Source organism: Podarcis vaucheri, assembly GCF_965113315.1.
Source record: "Podarcis vaucheri genome assembly, chromosome: 3".
Classification (NCBI taxonomy): Eukaryota; Metazoa; Chordata; class Lepidosauria; order Squamata; family Lacertidae; genus Podarcis; species Podarcis vaucheri.
In genome coordinates this window covers 51,987,016-52,004,675 of record NC_138761.1, presented here as the reverse complement: position 1 = coordinate 52,004,675, position 17,660 = coordinate 51,987,016, and the positions used below count along the sequence as shown (strand labels likewise).

The following is a 17,660-nucleotide window of genomic DNA, read 5'->3' as shown; positions in this document are numbered from 1 at the left end:
TCTTTTATGTAGCCTCATGCAGGGGTCTGTGTGTGTAACATGAGCTGTTTACAGCAGCTGACAGGCTGCCTTGTGCACTGCAAATTCATTAAAATTTCATATTCATCTATAATGCAGACCTTCAGTTCATGATCTATCTTGTTAATGATCAAGTAGAACTTGAGAGTGAATCTAACAAGAGGGGAGAATCAATATCTCTCCCCCCCCAGTACTGTATTTTTCAGTTCATGTGAACAAAAATGGTGTATAAAGTCCCAGAAGCGAAGCCTTTGGAAAAGTCTGTATCTTTTGATAGTGGAATTAATTTTCACTCTTTAAACTGGACTTTTAAAGATCTGCTTTCTGTCTGTAGACCTCAAGACGCACATGGACCTGAATTGATATTACCTGCAAGCATTGAATTCAGGGAAAGCTGTAAGTATTAACATTTCAAACAAAATCTGGTTAGGTGTGACAATTTTTTATTAACAGTTTTTATTTCATTCTTATAGATAACTTCAAATACGCAAGCAATTTGAAAAGTTACAGTGGTCACATTTTCCCCTCAGTCCCAGTCATACTCCTTACAAAAGCCAGTGAAATGCTACAAAGTGTAATAGTTGTTAAAGGTTATAGCTATCAATCCTATGCCTTTCCCATGGGACCACAAAGTAGAAGTAAGAGATGAAGGCAGAAATAGAAGCAGCTCTTGCACTAAATAAAGGCACCGGTTTTATCAAGAATTTCAAACTACTTTGGAAGTTTAACTACTTAGGTTTTACTAAGTGAACTTGTAAACTACTTAGGTTTTACTAAAATCAACCGGTATATAAATTTTGTTGAAAATAATAATTTAAAAAAATTAAGAGAGAAAAAATCCTAATGTTGCGTATTTGCAGAGCCATTTGTCGGAAGGTTCCTTTGTGCACCTTCAAAATATTTCTACACCCTCCCCCAAAGGTCACAAGAATCACTCCCAGGTATTTTTCTAAGTTCAGATAAGTCACACTTTCTTTGGCATAAAGAGCTCAACCTATTAAAAAGTTAGCCTCATGCAAATAAGTATACTGTAGTGGTCCGTTTTCTTCAGTGGCCTGCTCTGCAAATTACAGCAACATCTGGCCACTCTACACTTTGCAGTAGGCCAGTGTGTTCTATATGGACTGTCCTGCAAGACAATTTAAGATATTCAACTGGTCCAAAATATAGCAGCCAGATTACTGGTTGGGGTTCATATAACCCCTGTTTTGAAATAGCTGCACTAGTTGCCAGTTTGTTTCCAAACCCAGTTCAAGGTGTTCACATTGCAGTTTAAAGCAATAAACAACTTAGGCCCCAAGTATCTGCAAAACCATCTTCAGAGGTCTTTGGATATGCAGAGAGAGCTCTCAGAACTTCTTGCTACCCTTAGAAATGGAGGGTATGATGTCCCAGGAGAGGGCTTTCTCTGTAGCAGCCCCTGAACTGTGGGCCTTCCTTCCCACAGAAATGTGTCCAGCATCTTCCTTGTACGCCTTTTGCTGTATGTTGAAGATGCACATCTTTACCTTGGCCTTTGACAGTTAAGGTACTTTGTACTGAGGGACCAACCTCTTTTGCTGAATCTATATTGTTCTGTTCCACTTGGAACAGTTTTATGTGTTTTTTAATTGAAATGATTTAAGCTGTTTATATAATTGTATATTCTGTGACCCATCCTGGGACTTGGTGGTGAAGGGCATGGAATAAACCTTGCTTATAAATAGAACAAGTTATGAATTCATCTGATCTTGGCTTATCTTGTTTTTGCAGCTGAAGATTCCTTTTTGTCTGCCATTATAAATTACACCAATAGCTCAACAGTTCATTTTAAGCTGTCTCCTACATACGTTTTGTATATGGCATGTCGGTATGTATTGTCAAGCCAGTACAGACCTGACATCAGTCCTGCTGAACGTACTCACAAAGTCATTGCAATAGTCAACAAGATGGTGAGCATGATGGAAGGAGTTATACAGGTGAGCTGCAGTTTTAAGAGAATTTCTGTGAATACATTTTCATAGCTTAACTTTTTTTTATTACAAAAAATACTTCGCTTTTAGCAGGCCTGTTTAACTTTATAGCTGTGGCTGCAATCACATAGCCAATATGATAATGGATATCACAGGGCAGTTTATAAATACCACACAAAATTATTTCAATTGCAGTGTAAAACAAACAAACAAACAAAAAACTAATCAAGGTCCTCTAAAACAAAAATAAGATCAGTAACGGGATTCTCTTACTTGCGTATAGATCTTTATGTCAGATATTGAACAAGAGATTCAGATAATCATGGTTTTAGAAAACTAGAAAGCACCTGAATTTAAGCATTTTAATTGGCATTTAGCTAGGTTCTACTCAGAGTAAATTAATAAAGTCTTTTCCATTAACTTCCATTGGTCTACTCTTGAGTAGGACTGGTGTCGTACACCAACCTTTAGGTTTCATTTGTTGCCTAAGTCCATTAATTTCAATAGGTTTAATCTGAGTAGGACTCAGATTGGGTAACACTCTTTGCCAGCATGGGTCTTGAGCTCAAAATTTGGTTCCATGCTGTTGTCTACAGGAGGGGTAGTCAACATGATGCTTTCAGGTAGTGGTGGACTACAACTCCAGTCATCCCTGACCACCATACATACCGGCTAGAGTTGGAGTCCAGCAACATCTGGAAGGCCCCACATTGGCTACACCTCTTTTTTATGTGTTGAATCCAGAATTCTCATGGATGGAGCTCTGTTGGAGGAAGACCCTTTTTATGGAATCCTCCTTCCCCTTGCAGCCTTGTGTATGCCTTGTAAACTACTGTGAAGAGTTAAGAAAACCTCAGTGTGGGAAGTGGCATGTGGATTGTAGGGGAGGCTCCTCTGATTCACAATTATTTTCAGGAACAGAAAGAGTTCTGAACGTGGAGGAGGAACTGGATCCAACCCACTGTCTTCTATATATGCTCATTTATGCATTCATATTAAAAACAGATGTTTTTTGAATGATTGGAAGTAATTATATTTAAAAGAAATTCAGGCGTTCAGCTGCAAATAGCTTGCTCGTCACTCAGTTTTTATTTTTGGTACACGTGGTGCCAAAGTGAGCAGCAGCATCACTCAGGGTTTTGGTTTTTTTTAGTTTTTTGTGTCCAAGATTTAATTTTTCAATTAAAACATACTTGTCTGTGAAAGCAATTCATTTTATTATGGCTCCACTTGTATTTTCCTTTAAATGGTCCTATTTCTGTCTTCACCTGTCTCCCTGTTACGTTAGTAGTGCTATAGATTTGGCACGCAGTTCTGCCTGTCCTACACTCTCTGAATAATATGGAGATCTATCCCATTGAAGCCAGTAGAACCTTCCTGACAGCAGCAGTGATTGAGGGTTGTATGGGGCGGTAGCAGCACCTTCCTGGTGGTGGTGGTCTTGTGCACTGGTATGCGGCAGGGCAGTGGTGAGGTCAGGGGAGCTCTGGGTTGGTGTCATCAGCATCTCGCAGGTGCGTGTACCTACAAGACACTGATGTCAACCTGGAATCCCTCAGTCTATCCCTGTTGTGAGCGCAGTGCTGCTGGGAGGTAGGATTCCCTCTTCCAAGCAACATGCTACTGCTGCCTCCTGGGACTAGGCTATAACTCTTCCAGAAAGTGTATTGTGCCACACCATGCATTTTGAGGCAGACAATTCCACACCTTCCTTTACAAGATTGTAGCATCTAGGTTTCTTGGAATGGCAGTCCCTACCATCATTTAGCAATTTTGAGTGCATATCTGCAAATCTCACAGTAGATTGTGGTATAATTTATGATAGATTGAATGTTATCAGTTTGGCTTTGATTGCAAAAAATCTGATCAGCCCTTTATTGAACAGAAATGTAATACAAAATGTAATTATTTTTAAGTACAGAAATATACACCTATCATATTCCCTTTGGCCTCTGTTAAATTTAGGCTGTAATTCTATATTCCTACATGGGAGTAAGCTCCAGTGAATACAGTAGTAATTATTTGTGAGTAAACATGCATAGGATTTCACTGTATAGTTTTCAACCTGATCTTTGCATGCAAATGCTATAATTTCCATGGAGCTTGAGCTAAACTTTTATTATAATTATGTTTATGTTTCCCTTCAATCATATTTCCAGGGTATTAGGCAAGAAAGTCAAATGTAAATCCATTCTTAAATATGAAGTACAGTCATATCTCTACTTACGTATCCCTCTGGATACGGAATCTTTGGGTTACAGTTACAGCAAACCCAGAAGTGTATACTTGTGTGTTTTGCTGCATGCGCAGAAGCGCTTAATTGCGCCGTGCGCATGCACAAAAACATGCCTCTAGCGAACAGACCCCCGGAACGAATTAAGTTCATATTCGGAGGGTCCACTGTAAAATAGAAGGAAGAACTTCAGAATTTCAATTAATCACTGGAGTTCTGTTTGCAGAGACCCTCCTAGATAGTAATTCAAGTAATTAGATTCAAAGCATTTTTAAAATAAGCTATTATACAAGCAGTATCTATCTCAGTGAAAATCCAGAAAAGACAGCCAATTTTATAGGTTTTTGTGGGTGATATAATCAAACACATATTGAGGGGTATACATATGTCCAAACTTAGAAAGGAAATTCATGATACAACACTCCATGAGAGTCCATTAAGAAGCACTGTAAGATTATTTAACAAATTTTGTAAAAAGAGTGTAGGTATCAGATGGATTAATTGTCACTGCACAAATTCTAGTGGCGAAATTACTGGAAATAAAACACTCACAACCATAGAAGAATGCTCTTAAACTGGCATTTCTACTAGTTCTGTTTAATATATGAAAACTGAACTGACCTGGCTACACTGCTACATGTCTGGCTGTCTGGTGTAAAGCTGACTTCTCATGGAAAGGAAAAGCTCTGTTGTCTTCTGTGGAACAGATCTCCATGTTACTCTTTGCAGGATTGCGCAAAGTTTTCTCAGTTGTATCACATCTGGTGGTGAAATGTTTTAATGTGACTGAGCATAAGTCTTGTGCCTTCATATTTAGTGTTTGATTTCGAAAACTACCATGAATGTTCACAAGTTTCTTTCTTCTGTTTGATTTCCTTCGTTTTTCTCCAGGAGGTAGACCAGGTTGATCAGGTAGGATATATTGCTGGGAACTGATCCTAGCTGTGTTGGCTTAGCTCAGTTTCTCATGCTGCTTCCATGTAAAAATACAATATTTCTACAGCTGGATTGAACAGTTCATAACCCTCATTCAGCAGCTGGAACATGCAGTACTAAAATCCTTTTTTGACTGCGCAGCCTATCAGCATTCCATAATTTCTGCTTAACGCACTTCAGTATGGAGACATAATGACAAAAGTTCTTTTTCTTCCCTTTTTTTTGTTTTGTCTGTGGTTCTGTTCTTTGGATCTCATCTGAGGTTGCCTGGCCTAGCATTTGTGGTCGGGAAATGGTGAGATAGATCAGTACTCGATACTGAGTTGCTTGGTGTCAAAGCCAGTGGCTAGCAGTATCTGGGTGACAATGGGCATTAGTCAACATGTGCTTGCGCACATACAGATTACCAGATAATGCATACATCTAAGCTTTCCGCATTTCATGACAACATGCTAACTCCATTTCACAAATGGCATTTGGAATATTTAATAATTTATCATTAAAATATCACTTGTAATTTGAAGCAATTGCAAGATGTCCAGCATATATTACTTACAGTTTCATAGAAATTCTTTGCAAATATCTGGTAACTGAGTTATATTTGGTAATATGGAGGGGGTACTGGTCTATCTAAACAGAGCCTTTTGATAATGAATGCAAGCTGACTTGCCAGAGGAAGACTTCCTTTTGATGTTTACACGACTTTTCGAAAAATATTTTCAGAAACAGAAGAATATTGCAGGGTCACTTGCTTTCTGGATGGCAAATGCATCTGAGCTGCTAAACTTCATTAAGCAGGATCGAGAGCTTAGCCGAATCACCTTAGATGCGCAAGATGTTTTGGCACACCTAGTTCAAATGGCATTCAAGTAAGATAATCAGATTTCTGTATATAGTACATTCATCAAATTTTTCCTTTTTCAGGAAAAGTTATACATTATTATTTCCAAATGCCTTTAAAAGCAGATATTGAATGTTATCCAATGTTAGTCATGCCCAGAGTAAGCTCACTGAAATCAATAAACTTTATTGCACTTATTTCAGTGGGTCTACTCAGAGTATAATTAATTGTCTATCACCAGTGTTTTCATTTTTTAAAAAATTAAAAATTGGTTAATTCATTTGTTTATTATATCTGTTAGTTGCTCTATCTACTGCTGCATTGTGCTCTAAGTGAGGAGGAGTTCATCCTTTTACTTGGGCACAATAAAATTTCTGAAGATTCTTTATTAGAATTAATTTATATTAAGAGTGAAATGTACAAGTGACCTGTGTAATTAGAAGTAAAAAATAAACCCTTTTTGGTGTTATTTTTCCAGTTTCAAGCAATCTGCGTTGTGTAATAGAGCTAGTAGATTATATGTTAGAATTCCACTGGAATGGGGGAAAAATATGACATCCCCCATCAAAACACGCACACAACACCTCCCCCCCTTTTTTCCTTAACAGTTTTGGGTTGAACCCGGAGGAAGTCACATTGTAGTTCCACTGAAATATGTGGGACAAGTTAGTCATCACTAGCTCAAGTCTCATTGTAACTATTTCCAGTGTCAGTTGCAACAAAACAATAAAGTGCCATAAGACTGTTGTTTATCTCAGTTCTTCTCCTTACACCCCCTGGGTACAATCCCATAAAAATCATAGTCAATTTCAAAATATAACAGAAATTGACTTGGCACAGTTTGGTATTTTTAATTCAGTATTAGTGCAGCAATATTTCTTAATGCATCTGTTTCTTGGGAAATTGCTCAGGAAACTTGGTGAATAATAGATAGTGAGGATGCAGTCCTAAGCACACTGAGGAGTAAGGCCTGGTAAATTCAGTGGGACACTGAGATATGTGCAGCATTGTGCTGAGAGTTGAATTGTTGACACTTAGGTAAATTCATTTTTTACATGGCTGCAGGTTTTCATCAGCCTAATTTCTATGTTCATGAATCTAAATATTCTTTAAATGGGTGGAAGCCTTAATATTTATACAAAATTTTATTTTTTTCAGATATTTGGTTCATTGTCTTCAGTCAGAGCTTAACAACTACATGCCTGCATTTCTTGATGATCCAGAAGAAAATAATCCTCAAAGGCCTAAAATAGGTTAGATCACTTTATGATATAATGTACTAAGCATAAGGCCTACTGTCATGAGAGGAGCACGGTGGGAAACCTTATATTTTGCAGGGAACTGCAATGTGTTTTTGCACGTACAATAAGACATACTATACTTTGTGAGGAGTTCCTCATCAGCAAGCTGCATGGCAGCCATTGACATCTAATCCACCTTTCCCGATATTGTATGTTAGAATGTATCCGTGCGTGTATTTGTGTGTAATAATACATTATTTGTGTGTAATAATGCATGACCCTTCCCACTTGGATAACTCCAGTAACTGCCCTAGGCAGTTTCTTTGAGGACTTCAAGCCATGTTCTGTGGCAGTGCCCAACAATATAAATATAATATTTGTGCTAAAGACATTACCAATTATGCATATCTATTGGACCCATTAACCATTTACCTTGGTTGTCAAACTTAATCCGTTCCGGGAGTTCGTTCGAAAACCAAGGCGCGGCTTCCGATTGGCTTCAGGAGCTTCCTGCATTCAATCAGAAGTTGCGTCGGATGTTCAGCTTCTGGAAAATGTTCACAAACTGGAACACTCACTTCTGGGTTTGTGGTGTTCAGGAGCCAAGGTGTTTGACAATCAAGGTTCCACTGTATAAAAATTCTAGAAAAGAAAGGTGCAGACAGGTAACCTTGAATTTATTGTAAATTTTCTATGTGCAGTCATACTGCAAATAGGAAGAATGCTGCTGCTCCTATGCTTAAGGACTGGCTTGTCTGGAAGGAATCTGTGAAATAGCTGACATTATATAATACACAAATTATTATACCCCTTCCTGAACCTAAAAACAAGTTTGTCCATCCTCACATTCTCTTAATTTATTGATGAAGATTGACATTACCTTTGTTTCTCCTTTTTCTTTGGTTTTCCTATGACAGTTGCTGCTTTTTACTCTATGCATTGGGAAATTTTAAAATTAAAAAAATATGGAGTACGAGTATTACTTTATTATGCAGATAAATACATCATTGTTATTAATGTCTTCCAGTCATAATGTAATATTTAACACTGAGTAACTTAACAGAGTAGCTCAACATGGAATGCATAGCTGAGTAAACTATTGTATTTTTTCTTCTAGATGACGTCTTGCATACGCTGACTGGAGCCATGTCCCTGCTGCGGCGATGTAGAGTGAACGCCGCACTGACCATACAGCTCTTTTCCCAGCTGTTCCACTTTATCAACATGTGGCTTTTTAACCGATTGGTTACTGATCCAGATTCAGGATTGTGTTCACATTACTGGGGAGCCATCATCCGGCAGCAGCTGGGGCACATTGAAGCTTGGGCAGAAAAGCAGGGCTTGGAGCTGGCTGCTGATTGTCATCTCAGTAGGATAGTACAAGTAGGTATTTGGTAGTAATAGGAAAAATAAGTGCTTGCTTGCATGATCTTGGAAGATCTTCCTCTACTAATTTAACAATGGAAATTCAGACTTAGCCACCTGTATGAAGTCATATGAAACCAGTGTCTGCAAAGTAGGGTTTGGGGTGTTCAGTTGCTTAATTGCTTCAGTGTGGTTTTCCTCAGAGAGGTCTGTTTTCTTGCCGTACTGAGGAGAGCTGTTTTGTACCAACTGCCTTATTTTTTAAAAAAGGTATTTTCTAGTTTAACCTGTTCTAAGAGTTTCAAACACAAAATGTGTACTCATTCAAGAGCAGGGTTCCACTCCCCAATTTGGTGTGTAGGGTCCACTGTCATGTTTCTTAATAAAATAAAGGTGATTCTACTAATTGTGCTTCTTTTTCAGGCAACTACTTTACTTACTATGGATAAGTATTCACGTGAAGACATTCCCAATATCAACAGTACCTGCTTTAAACTCAATTCTCTACAACTGCATGCATTGCTACAAAATTATCATTGTGCCCCAGATGAGCCATTTATTCCAACAGTGAGTTAATCTTGACATTCATTCATTCATTTATTTATTTATTTATTTATTTATTTATTTATTTTATTTTATTTTATTTTATTTTATTTTATTTTATTTTATTTTATTTTATTTTAAACATAGTTTCCCTATCAATTTTTATATAGAGAATGTTATGGGGTAGCGTATGAAAACAATAATGCTAACTTTATGTAATAATAAAAAGTTTGAGACATCTGAACCCCATTTTTTAAATGGTGATAGTAATTCTTAGCTTGAGTAGCCTATTCTGTATCACATAGAGAAGGAAGAAAATACAGGCACCCCCCGTTTTTCATGGGGGTTGTGTTCCAGGTCATTCTGTATGACAGTGCTCTGCCGCAATGCTCGCATGCGCAATCACATATCAATTGGGTGCACGCAAATCTGCTTCATTGTTTAGAGTATCAACAGATAGCTTAATAATGCATTTTCAGTTCTCTTGGACTTATTTGTGTTTCCAATTTTGGGACACATTGCAGCATTCTATTTATGAAACTTTCTTATTTTTCTTAGGACTACATCGATGGAGTAGCTTGCTACAAGTCCTTGAATTGTAGGTGGGAGGGTGGCGAGAGGAAAAAAACCTATTAGTTCTAAATAGTCAAACTGTAGGTTAAAAACCTAACATCTCCCTTCATTATTTTTCCTGCTCTTCAAAATACAGATTTAATCAAATATATAACATCCAGTATAAATCAATTTCTTCCTGTTGCAAAAATAAATGCCTGCAATTCTTGTTTTGGTATCAGTATAATAATCCCCTTTGTATTACTCGTTGATCACAAATGTTTAATATATTTCTAATAGTTTGAAGAATTTCATTTAAAGGGCACCAGCGGGTGGGGTGGGATGAAACTAAAGTTAAAGCTCACAGCTACAGTTGAACGAAAGCTTTTGCCTCTTGTATCTGCTTCAGACATCATCAACCTAAACATATCACATACATCTTTCACATTTGCTAATTTGGGGTGGCTAAAGTATAAAATGATAACTTTATATTATTGGATTCTCATGTACAGCATTGTTTACTCTCTCTCTCCCCCGCCAAACTAGGAGTTAATAGAAAATGTTGTAGCAGTGGCAGAAAACACCGCAGATGAGCTGGCTCGAAGTGATGGTAGAGAAGTACAGTTAGAAGAGGACCCTGATCTACAGCTACCCTTTCTTCTGCCAGAAGATGGTTACTCATGTGATGTTGTCAGAAACATCCCAAATGGGCTGCAAGAATTTTTAGATCCACTTTGCCAAAGAGGTTGGTCCTTTTAGTCTTGTACTGGGACAGAAAATGCTTGCTCTGCTGTAGTTCAGCTAAGAAAAATTCATTTTGTCTTTAGATGTTTGGAAATCTCTTCTTGCCATTATTTATATGTAGGATTTCAGCAACTTTTGTTGTCATGGAGATTTTATTTGGGCATCCCTTAAATCAAGAAAAGGAGTGTCTTCTTTCCAGATTTGTATTATCATGTGATGCATATTCTGTGTTTCTTCCTTCCATCTTTTAAAAGCACTTGTCACATTGATGATCAACGCTGTTTTTAGTAATGAAACATTTGTATGCATGGTATTTGTTTTTTGTGGACTCTCAAATTACCTAATATGAGACCTGGAAAATACATTCAGTTATACATTGTCTCCCCCACCCTACCCCTTCTAGGTTTCTGCAGATTGACACCTCATCCACGTTCACCAGGAACTTGGACAATATATTTTGAAGGTGCAGATTATGAAAGTCATCTGTTGCAAGATAATGCTGACCTGGCAAGTACTTATCTTCTGGACATTATGGTAGAGGACATAAACTGCAGTTTAACCATATGCAGTTTGTTATTTAGGGTGGCACTAGAGAGTTAAAATGCAGATTTGGATATACTATATTTTTCCTTCGGCATAGCATATATTAGTGCTTTACTTAAGCTATTCAAAGTGCTTCATTTTGCAACATAGAAGTAAGTTGTGAGCAGAACTACTTGTAAGTGTATTAAAGTACCCAGAATGAATTCTTACTGCTGTGCTCAGTATCGTGGAATACAGAGTTTAATCTGTGCTTTGTTTCTGTAGACTCATCCGTTAAGGAAGGAACCTGAAATAATCACTGTGACACTAAAGAAACAAAATGGAATGGGTCTGAGCATTGTGGCTGCTAAGGTATGAATATATAAATATACTAGAAAGCTCTGTCCTCCTGCTTGCTCCACTCCCCCCCCCCCCAGGCACATTACTTGCTGAATTGTCTGCCCTATCAATATGTTTTGTAGCCCTTTTTTTACCTTCACCCCCATGCACATGCCTTCTCTCTGTAACCCTTCTCGCACACAGACCACCCTCATCTTCCTCCACACGTTGCAACTACTAAGCACCCCTTTCACCTTCCACCCAATTTTGAAGTCGCTATTTCCTCCTGTTTTGCAGCCCCTTTCGGGCCCTCACTTTCATATTCACTCCTATTTTCATACCTCCTCCTCCTCCTACTTCTGCAGATAAATGCTACTGTACCTTTAAGAATAGAATTTTGAAGACTGCCAGCTGGTTCAGTTAGGGATGGTTAAGTGATGGATGTTGTACATCTATGGTGTTTGCTTGTTAATAAAATACTTGTACAGTACTGAATTACTGCATTGAATCTGTACATACATGGTACCAGGAGTGAGTAATATTTGAGGGCTCCTTTATCTCATACACGAGGTAGCTGAGGAATGAAAGAGGGAGACAACAATGGAGAGACGTAAGGGGGGAAAGTGGCGATTTAAAGCAAGCCTTGAGTACTGTAAGAAGGGAGTTGAGAAAGGCTTTGTTGTGTTAGCTTTTTCATGTTGACCTCTGTGTTGTACCCATTTCCATTATTTCTCCTTGTTTTTTCCCCAATCCTCAGTGTTCCTCCTTCAGATATCCCCCATTGTCTTAAACCATTCCTTTCCCCCCTCCCAGTGTCCCTCTCTTCTCATTTTGATTTTGTCCACAATAGCCATAAAGTGAGTAACTGAATTGCATCTCATCCTATTGACTGAGTTGTGGGGAGTGAACAGGCAGCAGAGAGGCTCACCCTGATGACTTTTCATTCTAATGTGAATTATTGTGCCACCAGTTTCCAACCACCAGATGGTGCACTGTACCAGTATTGTAAAGCTGCCACATATTTAACAAATGTAAAGAGCTAGTTGGTAGGTGGCAGTGTTCTAAAACAGCATTTATATTTCAGGGAAGAAATTTTAAGATCTGCACTGTTGAATTCATTAATGATCTTGCATCATTTAAGCCAGAAGCAAGTCATTCACTTTTGTGTTCTGCTATTAAGATACAAATGAACAGCTTGCTATGTCAGCACTGACCACTGTCATAAGTGACATTGCCTAATTTGAAAGAGTCTCTGGCAGGAATACAGGTGTAGTAGCCTTCCCCACCCCCTTCTGCAGTCATAATTCATCTTAACAAAAAATAAACCTATTCAAGCTAGGTGGTTGCAAGAGGGAAATGACAATTTTTAATGGGACTAATCTGCGACCTCAGTGGTGGTCTTTTAAAGTCTCTTTAAATGTATAGCATTTTTTACTATTAAGGACATGGTGCTTCTTGTTTCCAAAGTATTGTATCTTTGCTTGGTTCCAGAAGGGAAGAAAGAACTGGCTCTTGTGAGTGGTTTATATGTATCAAGTGTAAAAGAATGAGAGTGATCTTCTAGCTTTATTATTAATCGTATTTTAGAAGATGTGCAAATACCTGCAATTTTTAATTGGTGACTAATTCAGACTATTCTTATGTACCTTTAGTGATATTTTTGCTGATTGATTCATTTTTACTTAGGACATGGTAGTTGCCCCAGAGTATGAATGTGGGCAGGGCTGTTTCTGGCAGGTGAAACACACAGGGCAAATTTGCACACTAGGAATCTCTAGGGGGGAAACCTTCAACTTTTTAAGGGCTCTGGACAGATTTAGATTTTTGAGCGAGTGCTGTGGACATCACACCCTCTGGCCGCTTCTTTTCTACCTTACCTGAATCAGTAAATCACACAATCTATCTCCGGAGAGAGAGTACATGCACACACTTCACTTTTTCAATGAATCTCTGTAAAAGTCATATTCAGTAGAAAAACACTTAGAGCAGAAACAGGAAGTGAGAAAATACACCATTTTTCTAACTTTCTCCTTTGGCTCTGTATACTTTTCAAGGGAGAAAAAGAAAACCTACCTCATGGTGAAAGGGTTGCTGAATGGGAGGAAGGCCTCAGAGGCTTGGTGAGCCCTAGGGGAAGACCTCAAGGGCACCCCTGTGCCCATGGTCACAATTCTGGCAACCTCCACTCAAGCGTTCCCTCTGGATGGTCATGGTTGCTACCACTGCCACTCCCATGCCTCTTCCTCACCTCAACTCCCAAATTGCTTTGCCATTTTAACACAGCATCAGTGTTGGTTCACTTTCCTCCCCTTTATCTGAAGAAAGGGTTGCTTCCTCAGAAGCTAAGCAATCAGGGTAAGGTGGTCCAGGAAGGGGACTGTGTTGGTCATGTGTGTGGCCTCCCAAAGGATTGAGTTCCAGAGCAATTTGCTAGGCACGGTCCTGAATTCCTATGCATGTCCAAACTACACTCAAAAATTATCCCAGCAGCAATGCGTTCTTAAGCCTGCTTCCACATAAAGGATGCATTCTCTGGATCCAGGCAAATAGAAAAGTTCTGGTCATCTCATCTGCAATGGAGAAAGCAAGAGCCCCAAATATAGACTTTTAAACTTATGTATGAGTTTCAGCCTCACATTATTAATGTTTTTCATTTTTCTGAGGTGATAAAATCTTATATTGTTGCTGTTAACATCCTTATGTGCTGGCTTGACAGATCCCTGGAGCCATGTCGCAGAATTAGTTCTAGGAACAGGCCGAGGTAAATCAGTATAAATTAGTTTTGAGAGGAATTTAGTGATTCCCTAGGAACTTCAAATTATCTGATAGGCATGGTTCCAGAGGGCAAACAGAAACCATTCACCTATTGCCCAGAGATTGGGACTTCCAGTTCAAATCTTGTCTGTGTTTTCCAGGAGGTGTAGTAATAATCCTTCTAGCTGTTAGCATGTAGTTAGGAACATGAGCTGTTCTCTGTGATAGTACCAGTGAGCATAGCCACACTGGCTTGAAAAGGCAATAGCCACATTTCCAGTACCGCATTAGGAACAGAATAAATTGCCTACCATTGATGTAATGGTTTCCAGTAGTGGTCTTGCTGATGCTTCATTTCTGTTGCAAGACTTTTCTATAGCAGGAGTACTTTTTTGGTGGTAGTGGCTGGATTGCTTGGGGGTCAGGGGGGCAGTAATACTAAGAGACTAAGGGCAGAATTTAGTGCTTTAAGCCTGAAAGATGTTTCGATGTTAAATGCTGCCTGACTTCCAACCACACTGTGGTTACATTTTATGAAATCCAGATGATTTGGAAGCAGTGTGTGCATGCAGTTTACTTTAAAAATATATCACGGGGTGGGATGGGGAGTGAGGGGAGGGGTTAGCATACGACTTCTTCCCATCTGTGGGCCAGCACTTACTTCCTGTTTAATTTGGATTTTCTGTATCTTACTGAAAAGGCCGCCTTGATTTTTCTAGGCAGTGCCTATAGTTTAATAAAGCTCTTAATGATAAACTAAAGGCAGAGTAGCATAACTGATTGTGCAAAGAGTTGGAATATTGTATTGGTTGTAACTAGTGTTGATAAATGCTATGCTATATCAGTGTCCAGTTCAGAGCTGTCTTGCTGGGTGTTTTGGAAAATCTGGCAGACTGATGTTTGGGTTGTAGTCGAAGGCTGAGAAAGGATTGAAGAGTTGTATTTCTGGAGTTAAAATGTGGTTTTCTGTCGTTGGAAGAACAGAATCCTCGGTAAGTCTGTTCAAAAAGTGCTTTTCTATAAATGTTTAAAGTTGTTGGTGACTACTTCATTTGGCACTACTTGTTGTTGCATGCAGCTAAGTGATGTTCTTTTTAAAAGTTGGCACAATAATTTTTTTACCTTAAGCCAGTTCCTTTTCTGTGCTTTTTAAATGACAAACATAGTGAGAGGTTTTAATCTACTGTAGTCTGCCAACTGAACAATTGCTTCATTTACTATTGAAAGATTATGAATAATGTAAGATTCACGCTTTTCCTTCTATCTATAATCCAGAAATATCTTTATAAATCTTGTGATTTCACTGTGTGAAGAATGTTAAAACATATTAAAATTGACATTCTAAACACTAAGTAAGAATAAAATTAACTGACTTCAATATATTTATTTCTGTAGAGGTTCCTTTAGCTAATTTACATGCCATTTCAATTGCTGTAAGTATTGATATTGAACTATTTGACAGCATAGTTGACCTAAACACAATCATAGTTGAAACACACATTTTTCTCTCAGTGTCAGTCACCACTCTTCACAAGGAAAAGTCAAAACATTCGCTATAAAGCAGTGTTTTGTTTTCATGCCTGTACTTTGATATTGGAAAGGAAAACTCAATAACTCTTTCAAGTAATGATGGAGAAAATATCTATTATCAATGACAATAGTAGAAATAAAATCATTGCCCTAGGAAAGTGCAATACAGCATTAAACCACTGATTTATGTAAAAATTGATTTTTCAACAAACAGCTTTCATCTAACCTTTAATGTATTGTTGATGTTCACAGTCTAACAGTTCTGCATACTTACAAGCAATCCTATGTATGTTTACTTAAAAGGAATATGTTAAAGTAATGATAGTAATGTAAAGTAATGATAGCTGCATTTTGGATTGCAGCCTCAAGCACCTAATTCTTTTATGAATTATAACTAATATAGCTACCATTATTCTGGATTCCAAAGCTTATGTTAAGATGGGATAAAAGAAGAACCAAGCTTGAGTTGGAAGGGACCCTGAGGATCATCTAGCCCACCCCCCTGCAGGAATATGCAGCTGTCCCATATGGGGAGCAAACCTGCGACCTTGGTGTTATCAGCACCATGCTCTCGCCAACTCCAGCTTCCACTACTTCAAATTTTCAAATAAGATTAGTGGCTGATATTGTCACATCCTACTGTTTAGCAGTTTCTTGAAGAAGAATGTATAGAAAGGATGGGAAAAGCTTTATATCATTCCCACTTTCTGTTCTGCTATGTCTCAGAAACAAACTTTTATGAGAGCCACTATAGCTCAAATGGGAAAAGTAAATGGCCTGATTACAGTGTGAATTGAGTGCTTTTGATCCAGAGATCTATGAGCAACGTTACACTCACAGAACACTCCATCTCAAATAAGGAGAATAGAAGAGAGGTGGTTTTCCCCAGTTGCCCTTTCCCTCACTGACTCTGAACATTTGTTCTGAAGGATAGCAGTGAGACAGGGAATTTGCAAAAAATCACAAACACTTCCATGAGTGGGAGCCTCCACTGAATTGCAACTCCTTTCCATGAATGGAAGGATTTGTAACATTTACAGGACATCAGGCTACTCTTCTCTGACACTTGAGAGATCACTCAGAGTTCTATTTTCCACATGGAGATTTAGAAAATGGACAAAACATACAAGTGCCCCTCTGACAGTTAGATGCACAGTCCTTTCTACCTTCTGTGTAGACAAAAGTTATGCAGCAAATTGAGCATGCATATATAGAGGGGGAAGGTTCCTAGCTAGAGAAAGTCAATAGTCCAGTGGTTGAGCACATGCTTTGCATGCAAATAATCCCACATTCAATCCCCAGCATTTCTAGGTAGGGCTGTGATGGAGTCTGCCTGAGGTTCCGCTGACAGTTGGGTGTCTATAGTATTGTGCTAAAGAGACCAGTGGTCTGACTTATACATATAGTACATATGGAACTATATGTATATGTATGCCCATACTTATACCACATGTATACATGTCTGTATGGAAGTAAATTTGTTACAGATGAGTTCTCTTGCTTTAGAATCTATTTTAATACTTACAAAGTATAAAAAGTGTTCTAAGTGTTGTATAGATATTAAAGATAAGATTGGTATATTGAGGGTTGGGCACTACTACTAATAATAATAATAAATATAAATGTATTTTTTATACCCTGCCCATCTGGCTGGGTTTCCTCAGCCACTCTGGGCGGCTCCCAACCGAATGTTAAAAACACAATACAGCATTAAACATTAAAAACTTCCCTAAACAGGGCTGCCTTCAGATGTCTTTTAAAAGTAAGATAGTTGCTTATTTCCTTGACATCTGATGGGAGGGCGCTCCACAGGGCAGGCGCCACTACTGAGAAGGCCCTTTGCCTGGTTCCCTGTAACTTCACTTTTTGCAGTGAGGGAACCTTCATAACATATATTTTATTGAAATCAGCTGTGGCTAAAGTCTGTTTAGATAAGCAGACACACATCTACTTGCCTGCCCTATCATCAACTCACATTATGTCTTCTGGAAGAAGGGCAGCATTGGTGTCCTGTCATGATTTTACAACTTCAAAGAATTAGGTTTGACCAAGAATGCTATGCAAGATGCAACTAGTTCAAATCAAGGCAC

General features: G+C 38.4%; 1 protein-coding gene across 2 annotated transcripts in view; it reads left to right on the top strand.

Moving 5' to 3' along the window:
- The window catches only part of AFDN (afadin, adherens junction formation factor), an 86,944-nt gene that overhangs the window by 46,646 nt on the left and 22,638 nt on the right, over positions 1-17,660 (top strand). For both annotated transcript variants that reach the window (XM_082217125.1, XM_082217126.1), the window contains 10 exons: positions 353-414; positions 1,771-1,976; positions 5,095-5,115; positions 5,863-6,008; positions 7,139-7,233; positions 8,339-8,604; positions 9,010-9,153; positions 10,228-10,426; positions 10,829-10,932; positions 11,233-11,319. In XM_082217125.1, the coding sequence (XP_082073251.1) occupies positions 353-414; positions 1,771-1,976; positions 5,095-5,115; positions 5,863-6,008; positions 7,139-7,233; positions 8,339-8,604; positions 9,010-9,153; positions 10,228-10,426; positions 10,829-10,932; positions 11,233-11,319 (1,330 nt within the window). The remainder of the gene's footprint in view (positions 1-352; positions 415-1,770; positions 1,977-5,094; positions 5,116-5,862; positions 6,009-7,138; positions 7,234-8,338; positions 8,605-9,009; positions 9,154-10,227; positions 10,427-10,828; positions 10,933-11,232; positions 11,320-17,660) is intronic.